The sequence below is a fragment of the Salvelinus sp. IW2-2015 genome, linkage group LG13, assembly GCF_002910315.2.
Source record: "Salvelinus sp. IW2-2015 linkage group LG13, ASM291031v2, whole genome shotgun sequence".
In the NCBI taxonomy this organism is placed as follows: domain Eukaryota; kingdom Metazoa; phylum Chordata; class Actinopteri; order Salmoniformes; family Salmonidae; genus Salvelinus; species Salvelinus sp. IW2-2015.
Window position 1 is genome coordinate 42,461,905 of NC_036853.1, and position 17,531 is coordinate 42,479,435.

Genomic DNA, 17,531 nt, shown 5'->3' on the forward strand with positions numbered 1-17,531 from the left:
AAGTTAAGGTTAGGAAAAAGGGTTAGGGTTACCTAAAATGCGCTAAATTTAAACTTTTGAGATAAATTTGACAAAAGCTGGATCCTTTCTAGCCATGACCACGAGACCCCCACATCAAACCACACCCCGAAACAAATTGACGTTTGAATTCAGTAATGGCCGCTGGCATTTCTTAATGAACCAAATCTAAACAGAGGCATAATCAGGAAGTACAGTTCCCCTTTAAGATTAAATCATCAACCCTGTTACAATCAACCCTGTCACTTTTATAGCTGGGTGGGTTAACACATCACAAAAAAATGTGCACACAACTCCATGGTGAAAGGCTATAAATATCTTGCATGGAATTGCCCAGGCAGGACATTGATTTTAAGTCAATCAAATCAGTTCAACTCACCTTCACCACATTTTCATTAGAAGCAATCTACAGGCATGGTGAGTTATATAACCATTACCAATAATAAACCTAAGGGCACAACAGCATCTAGTGGTTTAAGTGTAGATGCTGCTACATGCATATACACTCAAAACATTTGTGGTTCAACAAGGGTTCTTCTAAGATCCTAAAAGTTCTTCAAAGGACCTTAGGGTTCTTGGCACTGAAAATGGTCCCCAAAAGGTTATTCCAAGAACCCCATAGGAAGTGGGGTTCATCAAGGAACTGACTTGCCTAGTTAAATAAAGTAAAAATGTAATTGAAAAAAGGAACCTCCTTAGTTCTTGCAGGAACCTAACTGCCCAACTGAAACATTTGGACTTGAATTTGAAAGGACAGCAGGTGCAGGCACTTAACTGAAAAATTTTAAGATATCCTCAATTTAAGGTAAGGTTTGTCCCTTGTATTATCTAAATTGATATTGTTTTATGATGATACCATCTATCTTTTCATATTTGTACAAATCTTTCTAAAACACAATATAATAGACACAATTCAATGAATATCAATAAACAAACAGGTAAGAATATGTAGGCTATATGTTGAAACTAGCTGTATTGGGTGCAGATGACTGAACTGCTCACTTTTGTGTCTATGTATGCAGGTATGTCAATTGGTATGTTATGCAGATCACATTAACCATCCTCATCCCTTACCTTTTCAATAAATATCACATAGGCCTCTACATTATATACAAGGTATGTGTATGAAAACCATTCTCAAAACAGTTTTTTTCATTCACATTCACTACAAAAACCAAGGTATAAATAGAAAATGTGTTTGTTATTCATCTGTTTTAATTACTATTGCTTGGATTCACAGACTACACCTCTGATGAATGTAACAGGAAACCTGTTTGATCACCATGTACTGCAAAATCATTCTGGCTAATGTGATGGCATTTTCTGTATTACCAAATTAGGAGAGTTACAAACTACACACCAGTCAGAGTTATACTTAAACTACATATGTAATAAGCTTTAAGCTTTAACCTATCTATAATGAACCATTGAGAGTGACTACAGAAAAATACAAAATCTTTTATAGTCAAGATACACCCCTCTCAACTTACATGACAAACCACAGATCTTAGGAACAGTTCACAAGGTTAAGATTTGTATGAAATATATCTATAAAACATAGCAGACAGTTACTGCTGTGTCAACAGTTCTCATTGTAAAGACCAGTGTCTGGCCCCCTCTTACTCCAAACTGGAACCTGTCTCACCCTGGTACGGTATAGCACGAAAACATTACCTTTACTATCTGGAATGCTCTTTAGGCTTCATTACCCAAAGACATCGTAAATCTCCTCTGTCAGTGCTATCTCATAGAGGCCCATCCTCAGTGGAACACATACAATACTCTATTCTGTCGAATGTAACAACTATTATAATGTAATACAAGCATTATAACATCATCTTACAAGCAATATAACATCATCTTGCAATTTTCCATGACACTATGGATACAGAGAACATCAGCACATTAACATAAGTTATCCCTAAATATTTCTAAAACTAAAAGCATTGTATTTGGAACAAAACACTCACTAAACCCTAAATCTCAACTAAATCTTGTAATAAATAATGTGGAAATTGAGCAAGTTGAAATGACTAAACTGCTTGGAGTAACACTAGATTGTAAGCTGTCATGGTCAAAACATATTGATGCAGTATTAGCTAAGTCTGTCTATAATAAAGCGATGCTCTGCCTTCTTCACAACACTATCAACAAGGCAGGTCCTACAGGCCCTAGTTTTGTCGCACCTTGACTACTGTTCAGTCGTGTGGTTAGGTGCCATAAAAAAGGACTTAGGAAAATTGCAATTGGCTCAGAACAGGGCAGCATGGCTGGCCCTTGGATGTACACCGAGAGCTAATATTAATAATATGCATGTCAATCTCTCATGGCTCAAAGTGGATGAGAGATTGACTTCATCACTACTTGTTTTTGTAAGAAGTGTTGACAAGCTGAATGTACTGAGTTTTTTGTTTAAACTACTGGCACACAGCTCGGACACCCATGCATACTCCACAAGACATGCCACAAGAGGTCTCTTCACAGTCCCCAAGTCCAGAACAGACTATGGGAGGTGTGCAGTACTACATAGAGCCATGACTACATGGAACTCTATTCCACATCAAGTAAGCAGTAAAAATATATTTTAAAAATATATTTAAAAAACCACCTTGTGGAACTGCGGGGACTGTGAAGCAACACAAACATTGGCACAGACACATGCATACACACATGCATACACACACACACACACACACACACACACACACACACACACACACACACACACACACACACACACACACACACACACACACACACACGATAACATACGCACTATACATACACATGGATTTAATACTGTAGATATGTGGTAGTGGTGGAGTATGTGCCTGAGGGCACACAGTGTGTTGTGAAATCTGTGAATGTATTGTAATGTTTTAAAATTGTATAAACTGCCTTAATTTTTCTGGACCCCAGGAAGAGTAATGGGGATCCATAATAAATACAAATACAAAACACGCCAGAGGATATATCCATTGGAGTTTACCTCATATTTGGATTTGTTTAATTCTGCTTTGCCACTAAAATCATAATAAACACTGAGAACAAAAATATTGTGTTATTGTTATGTGTATTAACATTATTAATATAAATAGGGGAGGGGGGCGTAGTTAAAAAAAATCACCCCAAAGGGTTCTTCAAAAGGTTCTTCGAGGAACCATTAAAAGGGATTATTTAAATAACCCCTAAAAGGTTCTTCAAAGAACTTACAGGGGTTCCCCCACAGTTTCAATTTGAAGAACCCGTAAAGATACTCCAGGAACTTTTTCTTTTTAGAGTGTAGATAATATCCTCATAATCGAAAATAGATGTAGAAAAAAGCCTGGACTATTTCCTTCAAATTAACAAAAGTCTGACATGCTTTGTTTCTGTAAAAGAACTTCAACTTCTTTACCAGCTCAGTGACATGTTTTTTAAATTACAGTTTGTCATCAAGCCAGATACCAAGATATCTGTAGGAAGGAACTCAATTTGTGTACCGTTCAAACTAGTCATTACAAATTAATTTAAATATGGGTTATGGGACTTTGCATTTAGCACTAACTTTAGATACAATAAATAATAATGACCTCTCATGTGCTTGAAAATCAGACATCAAATGTGAAAAGGCTTGGCTAACCGATGGAGCAATGGAATACAAGACTATTATCTGCATACAAATAAATATATTTTTTACACCATTACCAATGTTATTTATATAGATTGTAAACAGTAGTGGGCCACGTATCGAACCTTGGGGCACCACTTTATGTAACTCAAGGAACTCAGATTTGAACCCATCTACCTTGATGGCCTGAGTTCTGTCATTGAGATAATTATGAAACCATCGGCAAGCATCACTACCCAACCCTATCGAGGGCCGCTTATTCAACAGAATAACACTGTCTACAGTATCAAACGCTTTTGACAAGTCTACAAACATGGCAGCACAATTCTTTCTTTCATCTAAGGCATTTGCAATATCTGTTTGCTAAGGAATGTGGCTGTTTTTCTTGATTGTGCTGTATTTTTGATTTGTCTATGAATTGTATGTGCAGGGGTCCCTTGCAAAAGAGACCCTGGTCTAAATGGTGACTTCTGGTTTAAATTTTGACTTCCTGTTTAAATAAAGGTAAAACAAATAAAAAATGTATCAATTCAGACCTAAACATAGCACCATTTTAAATTGCCCAAGTTCCACCAGAGCGTCCAATTGCAGTGTATTTTGCAGTTGGTTCCAGCAATGAGGTGCATTAAAACTAAAAGTGGATTTACCTAATTCGGTAGAGACCCGAGGAGACATTAAGAATACCATTTACAGATGTGTTACTGGTCCTTGACCCTCATCCCGTGCTGCTCCATACCATCCGACCTGACACCACAGGTCCTGGGATTCATCATTACGCACACCTGGCACTCATCATTACGCGCACCTCACAACCTGTCAACCTTGTGAACAGAGTTCCCCATGGTGGCGGTGGGGTTATGGTATGGACAGGCATAAGCTACGGACAATGAACAGAATTGCATTTTATCGATGGCAATTTGAATGCACAGAGATACCGTGACAAGATCCTGAGGCCCATTGTCGTGCCATTCATCCGCCGCCATCACCTGATGTGTCAGCATGATAATGCATGTTACATGTTGCATTGCCCCATGTTGCAAGGATCTGTACACAATTCCTGCAAGCTGAAAATGTCCCAGTTCTACCATGGCCATCATACTCACCAGACATGTCACTCATTGAGCATGTTTGGGATGCTCCGCATTGACATGTACGACAGCGTGTTCCAGTTTCCGCCAACATCCAGCAACTTCACACACAGCCATTGAAGAGTAGTGGGACAACATTCCACAGGCCACAATCAACAGTGTTGATTGTTCAACTGATCAACTGATCAACTCTATGCGAAGGAGATGTGTCGCGCTGCATGAGGCATATGGTGGTCACACCAGATACTGACTGGTTTTCTGATCCATACCCCTACTTTTTTTTAAAGTACAGTATCTGTATTTCCAGTCATGTGAACTCCATAGATTAGGGCCTAATGAATGTATTTAAATTGACTGATTTGCTTATATGAACTGTAACTCAGTCAAATATTTGAAATTGTTATTATTACCTGCACCTTACGTGACCCATTACAATTTGTATATCGCCCCAACAGATGCATGGACAACATAATCCACAGCCATTGCACTGCACACTGCCCTATCCCACCTAAACAAGATAAATACCTATGTAAGAATGCTGTTCATCGACTACAGCTCAGCCTTCAACAGCATAGTGCCCTCCAAGCTCATCACTAAGCTCAGTGCCTTGGGTCTGAACCCCTCCCTGTGAAACTGGTTTCTGGACTCCCTGACGGGATTACCCCAAGTGGTGAAGGTAGGCAACAACAACTCCGTCACGCTGATCTTCAACGCGGGGGCCCCACAGGGGTGCGTGCTCAGTCCCCTCCTGTACTCTGTGTTCAGCCATGACTGCATGCCCATGCAAGGAGTTGCAGAGAGTTTTGGAATGGGTGATGATAAGGGAATTATATGCTTAATGGTAATGACTAAAAATATTCCACCCTGAAACCATATAATTGTATGAAATTTATTAGAATCATAAAACTATAATCTGATGATGTGTGTAGTTTTAGTCAGAATTAGAACAAGGACCTTTTCTTCCTTTTTAGGACGTAAGCAAGGTGCAAGTGTGAAACAAATGATAAGAGGAGCTATCGACAGACAAGCTGTATTACTGTGTTCCTTATAGGACATTCTGTCTCCACACGTGGAGGGGAGAAACTGTTAGACTTGCAGAAAATTATGAAACATGTTGCAGATTAAAGAAACAATGCATCTGTGTTGTGGAAAAACACTGACTGTCTGAGCAAGGCGTAGCTTAAGATTTGAACTTGTTTGAGTGTGTTATAAAGACTGTGTTTGCATTCTTGACTTTAGAACGTTCTCTGAATAAACTGTACTAACCTTTTGCATAAAGCTGAGTCTTTGCCTAATTATTATTATACCCATGGTCTTACAAATCTCGGGGATTGGTCAAAGCTATTGATTGATAGTTATTATCATTGGGATTGAAAATTCTCGTGACAGGTGGCCAGTAATAAACTGGCCCTGAACATGTCTAAAACTAAGAGCATTATATTTGGTACAAATCATTCCCTAAGTTCTAGACCTCACCTGGATCTGGTAATGCATGGTGTGGCTGTTGAACAAGTTGAGGAGACTAAATTACTTGATTCTAAACTGTTATGGTCAAAACATATAGATTCAATGGTTATACAGATGGGGAGAGGTCTGTCCATAATAAAGAGATGCTCTGCTTTTTTGACACCACACTCCAAAAAGCAAGTCATGTAGGCTCTAGTTTTGTCTTCTCTTGATTATTGCCCAGCCATGTGGTCAAGTGCTGCAAAGAAAAACCTAGTTAAGCTGCAGCTGGCCCCGAACAGAGCAGCACATCTTGCTCTTCATTGTAATCAGAGGGTTATTTTAAATACTATGAATGCTAGTCTCTCTTGGCTAAGAGTTGAGGAGAGACTGACTGCATCACGTATTTTTATAAGAAACATTAATGTGTTGAAAATTCCAAATTGTTTGTAAGTTGGTCAACTTACACACAGCTTTGACACGCACACTTACCCCACCAGACATGCCACCCGGGTTTTTTTCACAGTCCCCAAATCCAGAACAAATTCAAGAAAGCGTACAGTATTATATAGAGCCATTATTGCATGGAACTGCCTTCTATCTCATATTCCTCAAATGAACAGCAAACCTGGTTTAAAAAAAATAGATGACGTAACATCTCAAGGCACAACACCTCTCCCCTATTTGACCTAGATATTTTGTGTGTATGTATTGATTTGTAGGCTTCAGTATGTGTGTCGTTTTAAAAAATGATGAAGTTCTGTCCTCAAGCTGTTCTTGTTTATAAATGTTCTGTATTTTGTCATGTTTCATGTTTTGTGTGGACCTTAAGAAGAGTAGCTGCTACTTTCGCAACAGCTAATGGGGGTTCTAATAAAATAGAGATTGACTTCATCACTACTTGTTTTTGACATGCCAAATGCACCAAGATGCCTGTTTAAGCTACTAGTTACATGATGTATTGTTTTTCTATATCTCCATCCATGGCTAATTTAGGAAAGGGCCAACTTTAGCTAGCCAGCCACCTGAGGACAACAACACAAGACGCAACAAGTCAAGTTGTTTCTGTCAATGAAGTATGCTCTCAATGCGATTTGATAGGAGTGAGGACAAATCCAAACTGGCTTCCCACTTGACACTTTTTTTGGTGTGCCAGGACCATTCACATTTGAGCTCATTCAGTTCAGCTTGAGACTGATTGGCTATTATTTTATACCTGTTTTTTTTTAAAGAAAGGCCAAATGTTTGCTGTTACATTCAATGCTAGGGGTGGCAACAATGTCATAGTCTTTTGGACTAGACAGTATTAGATAGATGGCCTACACATACAGAGGGGCTCTTGTGAATGTAAGGAAAATTATGAAACCCAGAGAGACAAAAGATAAATAATTGTATATTTTTTTCTTGGTCATTTTGGGGGGGAGCCCTGGCTTCCCTTGGCAACCATGAATACACGCCACTGTGAATAATGTCATGTTCAAAACAACTCGGAATTCTGAATTGGGAAATCTCTGACTTCAGTGGGTTCCAGGCAACTGGGAACTGGGAAAGTCCATCAAATTCGGAATCCCAAGTCGGAAACTCGGGCATCTTTCTATAGCCCCGACTTCCCGACCTGAAAATCACCGACGTCATGGTTTGACCTCGTTTTTTCCGAGTTGTCTTGAAAGCACCATTAAAGTAGGCGGTGCAAGTAGTAGAAGGTTCTGGAAGTTCATCGCCAGGACGAGGGGTGTTATAAGTTAAACAAGGTCCTTTCTCTCAACGTCCGTCTATTGTAACAGGTAGCTAACCACAATTTAATGTTGTTTTCATTCTGCAAAAAAAAGTAATGTTCCTAATTGGTATAGTAATAAACTACTAGCTAAGCTACTACTATCAGTTAGCTAGGTCGTGGATAGCTGGCCAGCTAACGTTAGCCTAGCTAGCTACCAAACCAAGGTAAGTTACCTAGCTGGCTAACTTTAACGTTATCGTGTTGGATACGGGTAACTAGCTAGATGGGTCTCTGTTGTCATTTAAGCATTTAGTAATAATGTAACGTTAGCTAGCCAGCGTTAATGACGTAGCTAACGCTCGACGCTAGCTAGCGCTTCTAGTATTGGCAAAGACCGTAACGTTAACGTGGAACCATGAGGACTTTACATTTCATATCAGAGAAATAACGCTAATAGTAAAACATTAAAATGTTAAATTGATACACACCATTTTATAGGGTTTCCACAAGCCCATATATATCCTTATTACAGCGCTTGTTTACAGACAGAAGACAGTGGACTAACGTTATCTGTGCTAATGAATGTTAGCTATTTGCGTCTGAGTGAACACCTAACGTTACCTGTGTGTAAACTGAAGACAAACGCCACAAATGTGTCACTGAAAAATACTATCCTCAGCAACTGTTAAACCCGGTTAAAACAGTGTACAGTAGTTGTGTATTTAGCATTTGTGAAGTTGATATGAAAGTACAGGGATTGATATTTCTAGAACCGTAACGTTACCGCAGTTGAGAATCGATTCACGTTTATTTGGTTGTTTTGGCTTCCAGAGCCCTTTAAACCTAAAATGTAAGATACTTTAACTAATAAGTAATGTTAGGCTCATTTAGTCCAATATTGGGCTTCCATAGCTATGTGTATCTGTGCAAAACTACTACAGTAAGTACAAAAAAAATTACACAGTAAGTATCTCTCTTTATTTAAAGATGATTTCTTGCTGATGAAAGAAGAGCCATATGTTTTGAAAGCCGTATCCCAAGCGATGAATATTGATGTTAAAACACAGCGTCAGGATTGTAGTTCACATGAACCCGTCGTGGGCGAAGCTGACGGCTGAAAACTAGGGAGAAAGCAAATGTTTGTTAAAAAAGAGTAGTGTTAATATCACATTGCACATTTATTAGTGACAGAATGCATTTTAAACTTCACGCACAGTAATACTTTTGTTTGACAAAACAATTATTTTATCGATAGGAGTCGGGGGAAGATACTTGTTGTGCATTGAAAAGCACATAAGATGGCACTTATAATTCACACCATAGCCGGCTGAATTTGCAAGAGAATTTCTCTTATTTTGATTTAGGCACAAATTAATGTGGCACTGAGTTTGACTAGCCATGTGCATTTACAAGCCTGCTAGAGTTAGTGGCATTTGGCCAAGCAATAAATACTGTTGTATGATGGAAGAAGCCTGAGCTGGAATGTGAAGCTATCTGAAGCTGGTTTGCTGTAGATACCCCAAGTAGATCTAGCTTGCTTTGTAGTAAGTAGGACACCCCTCTGGTCTGTTTAGCATGTGTTCTCAGAAGTCTCACGATGTTGAGTTTCTGGGTTCAGAAACTCAGATGTTAAGAGCTAACCCCTCATGTTGAAAATATATGTTGCTATTCACCAACTTTGTTGTTTCTAATGCTATCTGAGTGGGATATTTCTATCATGAAGTTGCAGTGGTGGGGAACTTGTCATACCAATAAGTGGTTTCAAATGCAAATAGAATGTCATTAGTGCTGAGCGAATTTTAACAACTGATTGACCAACTTCGGTTCAATTATATGATTTCCATTTAATTAATTTTTTTCCTGAGTGCAATGCTCACTTTCTTTTAGATCAGATCAAGCCCAAACTGTTCCCAACAGGCCAATATTCTACATTAACTGCACTGAACAAAGTCCATTGTGCATCTACTTGTCCGGTCAGAGACGGAGAGGGAAAGAGCAGTTGCTTCGTGTGATATCTAGCTGAAAATACATAATCTAAGATTTGATAGTTGGTGTTTAGCAGTCGTAAGGTATGCCATATTTACTTTGAAGAACTACTAAGATAATGATTTTGTAAGACTGCATAGCCCCCCCCCCCCCCCCAAATAAAAAAATCTATCAATGTGTTTATTTTTTATAATCAAACTATTACTGAACTGACCTCAAAGCACATCGCTCAGCACTATATGTCATACAGGAAGAGAAACTGACACTTGTGTGAACAGCATTTTTTTTCTTCTGCAGACTAACCAACAACAATGGTGAAGGAAACCGGCTTTTATGACATGTTGGGTGTTAAGCCCAATGCCACACCAGATGAGCTGAAAAAGGCTTATCGTAAGCTGGCCTTGAAATACCACCCTGACAAGAACCCTACGGAGGGGGAGAAAGTGAGTGGAAGTTTTCAGGAAACCACTTTGCGTCCATGATGATCAGAGTTTATTTTTGTCGTACCACCTTTATCTTTGTGAGCTGTGTATGTTATATAAACGATGTAAAACTCTTATGAATAGGTTCTGATTCATGACCAGTGGTTGAGTGGATATACGTTATTCATGCCAGTGTAGCGGAGTTAAGAGGTACAGTAAGCTCACTCCACAGCTAGCATGAAATTTTGTAGATTGATCTATACAATTGGTTCCTTTTGTATAGCTCAAATGTTTTTTTTCACATTGTCGAGTGGGTGGTCACATGTGTTGGCAAGGTAGAGGACCCTGGTTCAAGCCCAGTCAGAGGCAAGTTCAGAGAGGGAGCGATGTATGCTAATCGAGCACATTGATGCCGGTTATGCCAGGTTATTTTTAAGAGATGAATATGGAAAATACATAAATTGTTTCTACAGTTCTGTCAGACAATTCTAGTAAGTTTAATATTTTTGAGTACTAGTTGAGATTTCTATTAGTAGTTGTTTGCACTCTGAGAATTGATTGCGTTGGGCCAGTAACCGAAAGGTTGCTGGATTGAATCCCTGAGCTGACAAGGTAAAAATCTGTCGTTCTGCCCCTGAGCAAGGCAGTTAACCCACTGTTCCCCGGCTGCCAAAGACGTGGATGTCGATTGAGGCAGCCCCCCGCACCTCTCTGATTCAGAGGGGTTGGGTTAAATGCGGAAGATACATTTCAGTTGTACAACTGACTAGGTATCCCCCTTTTCATTCAGTTTTTTTTCTTCCCAGTTTAAGCAGATATCTCAGGCATATGAGGTGCTGTCAGACTCCCAGAAGAGAGAGGTGTACGACCGGGGAGGGGAGAAGGCAATAAAAGGAGGGGGCAGCGGAGGTGGCGGGGGTTTTGGATCCCCCATGGACATCTTTGACATGTTCTTTGGAGGAGGTGGCCGACTGCACCGGGAGAGGAGAGGTAAAACAAAATGAAGTACAGAGACAAATGTTACCTTCCACAGAAGACTTCAAATTCTGGCTTTTGGTTTTCTGTGGTTCTTCTTAACTTCTCTAAAGCTGATGCTTTGCCCCAATGTGCTCTCAACCTAGGAAAGAATGTGGTTCATCAGCTCACAGTCTCTTTGGAAGACCTCTTCAATGGCGCCACGAGGAAACTTGCTGTCCAGAAGAATGTTATTTGCGAGCGATGTGAAGGTGCTACATTACTACACATGTTACATTGTTGGTTAACATTGGTCTTGATCAGTCCCTTATTAAAAGGGATGACCAGTGTGGTGACCCTGAAGTCATCAGGTTGAATAGCCCTGTGTGTTCATGCATGGATTGGATGTAATTTTTTGTTTTTTAAAAACCGTATCACATTATGAACAATTAACTGTTAGAGGGAGGTAAATGCCTCGGCTAGGGTAAAACATTTTTGAGATTATCATCGTACAATGGCCAAACAGTATTATTTGGTTCCATTTTTGTTGCTCTGACTATAAAATGCATACATAGATGTTATTGCTTACTCCAAGTACATTTACACAGCGGATCATTAAGCCACAGAATTGCTATCTGTTGACTAGCATTTACCGCCCTGTCAAACACAGCATGTGGGGTTCTGTTTAACGGTGATGTAATGAGAGTTACTGCTGCAAACAACTGGGGTGATGTGGACTGACATGGCTATGGTTTGGGGTAGGTCGTGGGGGAAGGAAGGGCGCGGTGGAGATGTGCATGTCCTGTCGCGGCACGGGCATGCAGGTGCGCCTCCACCAGCTGGGACCGGGCATGGTGCAGCAGGTGTCCACCGTGTGCGGGGGTTGCCAGGGCCAGGGCCAGCGCATCAGCCACAAGGACCGCTGCAAGGCCTGCAGTGGACGGAAGATTCTGCGGCAGAAGAAGATCCTGGAGGTCCACATTGACAAAGGTGAGGAGGTTGATTAGTTGTCAATCAATTGAAGTCTTTCCACAGCTCACAATTGACAAACTTATTATAGTTAATGTATACAATAAATTAAAATGTTCTACCCTGAATGTTATTTATTTTTGCTATGAGGTCCAACAGTTCTTTGACTCGTTTGATTTGTGTGGAGTACAAATTGTCAAGAGCATAGACTCTGCCTATTGTTCACTATGTTTGTGTAGCGACGTGGGGGGTTGGGTTAAGCATGTTGACACGGGATGCGCCATGGCCCTGTTGACACTGTTACTGACAGACCAAGCTACCTGTGGATGGGAATGCTAGCAGAGTGACTGCCAATTTAACAGGTAAAAGTGTAAAGATTTTCTTTCTCCATTTTGAGGATGTATGAGGTTTTTGATGTTTGTCCATTTAGCCAGAGTTTTGGATGTCTGTTATGTGATATAACCTACATTTTCTTCACTTCTGGTCCTGGAGAGCTACACGGCTAATGCATGTAGTCAAAATCTTGATTAGTTGGATCAGCATTTCTAGAGCTGGGCAGAGACTATGGCTCTGGTCTTCTGGGACCAGGAATGAAGAGTATTGTGATATAAGATGACATAGTGAGTGACACATCAGTGCCTGATTCACACTATACAGGGCCAAACAAAAGATATGTACAAAAAATACAGATATGTCCTTTTCACATGGTCCTTTCCAAAACATTTCCAGGATTTGTGGTGGCTCCGTAACTAGGCCAGCCCACTTATAGCTCCGTTTGACCCTATTGTGCAGAATGGCAGTCAATTGACAAAATGCCCGGCTACATATCAACTTGTGTACCAACCATTAGGAACACCTTTGCCCTCAGAACAGCCTCAATCTGTCGACATGGACTCTACAAGGTGTCTAAAGCGTTCCACGGGGATGCTTGGACCATGTTGACTCCAATGCTTTCCACAGTTGTCAAGTTGGCTGGATGTCCTTTGGGTGGTGGCTCATTCTTGATACACATGAAAAACCCAGCAGCGTTGCAGTTCTTTACACAATTAAACCGGTGCGCCTGGCATACCCCGTTCAAAACCACTTAAATATTTTTTTTCTTGCCTATTCAACCCCTGTATGGCACACACAATACATGTCTCAATGCTTAAAAATCCTTCTTAAACCTGTCTCATCCCCCTCATCTACACGGATTTGAAGTGGATTTAACATTAGACATCAATACGGGATCATAATTTTCACCTGGTCAGTCTGTTACGGAAATGTAGACTGTTTTGTCCACTGTGTATGCGTGCATGTATGTAGTGCATTCGGAAGGTGTTCAGACCCCTTACGTTACAGCCTTATTCTAAAATGGACAAAAAAAAAATCCTAAATCTACACACTACCACAATGACAAAGCGGATACACATTTTTAATTTTTTTTCAACTGTATTAAATAAAAACAGACTTTATTTACCTAACTATTCAGAATCTTTGCTATGATTCTGAGCTCAGGTACATCCTGTTTCCATTGATCTTGATTGGAGTCCATCTGTGGTAAATTCGATTGATTGGACATGATTTGGAAAGGCTCACACCTGTCTATATAAGGTCCCACAGTTGACAGTGCATGTCAGAGCAAAAACCGAGCCATGAGGTCGACGGAATTGTCTGAAGAGCTCCGAGACAGGATTTTGTCGAGGCACAGATCTGGGGAAGGGTACCAACAAATGTCTGCAGCATTGAAGGTCCCCAAGAACACAGTGGCCTCCATCATTTTTAAACAGAAGAAGTTTGGAACCACCAAGACATTTCCTACCTTGTAACATCATATCCAAGAAGACTCAATGCTGTAATCGCTGCCAAAGGTGCTTCAACAAAGTACTGTGTTAAAGGTCTGAATATTTACAGTTGAAGTCGGAAGTTAACATGCACTTAGAGTCATTTAAAACTAATTTTTCAACCACTCCACAAATTTCTTGTTAACAAACTAGTTTTGGCAAGTTGGTTAGGATACCTACTTTGTGCATGACACAAGTAATTTTCCCAATTGTTTACAGACAGAGTATTTCACTTTATAATTCACTGTATCACAATTCCAATGGGTCAGAAGTTTACGTACACTAAGTTGACTGTGCCTTTAAACAGCTTGGACAATTCCAGAAAATGATGTCATGGCTTTAGAAGCTTCTGATAGGCTAAATGACATTTGAGTCAATTGGAGGTGTACCTGTGGATGTACACTGCTCAAAAAAATAACACATCCTAGATCTGAATGAATGAAATATTCTTATTAAATACTTTTTTCTTTACATAGTTGAATGTGCTAACAACAAAATCACACAAATTATCAATGGAAATCAAATTTATCAACCCATGGAGGTCTGGATTTGGAGTCWCACTCAAAATTAAAGTGGAAAACCACAGTACAGGCTGATCCAACTTTGATGTAATGTCCTTAAAACAAGTCAACAAATGAGGCTCAGTATGTGTGTGTGGCCTCCACGTGCCTGTATGACCTCCCTACAACGCCTGGCATGCTCCTGATGAGGTGGCGGATGGTCTCCTGAGGGATCTCCTCCCAGACCTGGACTAAAGCATCGCCAACTCCTGGACAGTCTGTGGTGCAACGTGGCGTTGGTGGATGGAGCGAGACATGATGTCCCAGATGTGCTCAATTGGATTCAGGTTCTGGGAACGGCGGGCCAGTCCATAGCATCAATGCCTTCCTCATGCAGGAACTGCTGACACACTCCAGCCCACATGAGGTCTAGCATTGTCTTGCATGAGGAGGAACCCAGGGCAACCGCACCAGCATATGGTCTCACAAGGGGTCTGAGGATCTCATCTCGGTACCTAATGGCAGTCAGGCTACCTCTGGCGAGCACATGGAGGGCTGTGCGGCCCCCCCAAAGAAATGCCACCCCCACACCATGACTGACCCACCGCCAAACCGTCATCTGCTGGAGGATGTTGCAGGCAGCAGAACGTTCTCCACGGCGTCTCCAGACTGTCACGTCTGTCACGTGCTCAGTGTGAACCTGCTTTCATCTGTGAAAGCAAGGGCGCCAGTGGCGAATTTGCCAATCTTGGTGTTCTCTGGCAAATGCCAAACGTCCTGCACGGTGTTGGGCTGTAAGCACAACCCCCACCTGTGGACGTCGGCACTCATACCACCCTCATTTTGACCATTTGAGCAGACACAATGCACTTTGTGGCCTGCTGGGAGGTCATTTTGCAGGGCTCTGGCAGTGCTCCTCCTTGCACAAAGGCGGAGGTAGCGGTCCTGCTGCTGGGTTGTTGCCCTCCTACGGCCTCCTCCACGTCTCCTGATGTACTGTCTGTCTCCTGGTAGCGCCTCCATGCTCTGGACACTACGCTGACAGACCCAGCAACCTTCTTGCCACAGCTCGCTGATGTGCCATCCTGGATGGAGCTGCACTACCTGAGCCACTTGTGTGGGTTGTAGACTCCGTCTCATGCTACCACTAGAGTGAAAGCACCGCCAGCAATTCAAAGTGACCAAACATCAGCCAGGAAATATAGAAGCTGAGAAAGTGGGTCTGTGGTCACCACCTGCAGAATCACTCCTTTTTTGGGGGTGTCTTGCTAATTGCCTATAATTTCCACCTGTTGTCTATTCCTTTTGCACAACAGCATGTGAAATTTATTGTCAATCAGTGTTGCTTCCTAAGTGGACAGTTTGATTTCACAGAAGTGTGATTGACTTGGARTTACATTGTGTTGTTTAAGTGTTCCCTTTATTTTTTTGAGCAGTGTATTTAAAGGCCTACCTTCAAACTCAGTGCCTCTTTGCTTGACATCATGGGAAAATCAAATGAAATCAGCCAAGACCTCAGAAAAAAAATTGTAGGCCTCCAAGTCTGGTTCATCCTTGGGAGCAATTTCCAAAAGCCTGAAAGTACCACGTGTATTATTGTTTGTACAGATGAACAAGTATAAACACCATGAGACCATGCAGCTGTCATACCACTCAGGAAGGAGGCGCATTCTGTCTCAAAGACTAATGTGCTTTGGTGCGAAAAGTGAAAATCAATCTGAGAACAACCGCAAAGGACCATGTGAAGATGCTGGAGGAAACCGGTACAAAGTATCTATATCCACAGTAAAACGAGTCCAATATCGACATAACCTGAAAGGGCGCTCAGCAAGGAAGAAGCCACTGCTCCAAAACCGCCATATAAAGCCAGACTACAGTTTGCAACTGTACATGGGGACAAATATTGTACTTTTTGGAGAAAGGTCCTCTGGTTTGATGAAACTAAAATAGAACTGTTTGGCAATATTGACCATCGTTATGATTGGAGGTAAAAGGGGGAGGCTTGCAAGCCGAAGAACACCTTTCCAACCGTGAAGCAGGGGGGTGGCAGCATCATGTTGTAGGGGTGCTTTGCTGCAGGAGGGACTGGTGCACTTCACAAAATAGATGGCATCATGAGGAAAGGAACTGTAGGATATATTGAAGCAACATCTCAAGACATCAGTCAAGAAGTTAAAGCTTGGTCACAAATGGGTCTTCCAAATGGACAATGACCCCAAGCATACTTCCAAAGTTGTGGCAAAATGGCTTAAGGACAGCAAAGTCAAAGTATTGGGAGTGGCCATCACAAAGCCCTGACCTCAATCTTATAGAACATTTGTGGGCAGAACTGAAAAAGCATGTGCGAGCAAGGAGGCCTTACAAACCTGACTGAGTTACACCAGCTCTGTCAAGAGGAATGGGCCAAAAACATTTGACCCAAGTGAAACAATTGAAAGGCAATGCTACCAAATACTAATTGAGTGTATGTCAACTTCTGACACACTGGGAATGTGATGAAAGAATTAAAAGCTGGGAAAAATCACTCACCTTTCACATTCTTAAAATAGAGTAGTGATCCTAACTGACCTAAGACAGGGAATTTTTACTAGGATTAAATGTCAGGAATTGTGAAACTGAGTTTAAATGTATTTGGCTAAGGTGTATGTAAACCTCCGACTTCAATTGTATGTAAATGTTATTTTTCAAATCTAATTTTATTTGTCACATACACATGGTTAGCAGATGTTAATGCGAGTGTAGCGAAATGCTTGTGCTTCTAGTTCCGACAATGCAGTAATAACCAACAAGTAATCAACCTAACAATTCCACAACTACTACCTTATACACACAAGTGTAGAAGGGATTAAAGAATATGTGACATAAGATATATGAATAGTGCATTGGTACTAGACGGCATAACGGCAAGATGCAGTAGATGGTACATATGTCGGTATCACATTATGAGATGGAGTAGTGTAGGGTATGTAAACATTCCATTAAGTGGCATTGTTTAAAG

General features: G+C 41.0%; 1 protein-coding gene across 5 annotated transcripts in view; it reads left to right on the forward strand.

The window, feature by feature from the left end:
• Positions 1 to 7,822: 7,822 nt before the first annotated feature.
• Positions 7,823 to 17,531, forward strand: part of dnaja1 (DnaJ heat shock protein family (Hsp40) member A1) — a 29,572-nt gene continuing 19,863 nt past the window's right edge. Inside the window, exons 1-6 of one of the 5 annotated variants that reach the window (XM_023998328.2) lie at positions 7,823 to 7,946; positions 9,745 to 9,948; positions 10,163 to 10,308; positions 11,094 to 11,277; positions 11,409 to 11,513; positions 12,004 to 12,231. In XM_023998328.2, coding sequence (XP_023854096.1) covers positions 10,177 to 10,308; positions 11,094 to 11,277; positions 11,409 to 11,513; positions 12,004 to 12,231 — 649 coding nt within the window. In that variant the 5' untranslated portion in view covers positions 7,823 to 7,946; positions 9,745 to 9,948; positions 10,163 to 10,176. Of the gene's footprint in view, positions 7,947 to 7,974; positions 8,104 to 9,744; positions 9,949 to 10,162; positions 10,309 to 11,093; positions 11,278 to 11,408; positions 11,514 to 12,003; positions 12,232 to 17,531 lie in introns of those variants that run through there. The other 4 variants (XM_023998329.2, XM_023998327.2, XM_023998326.2 and 1 more) reach the window with 4 other exon arrangements.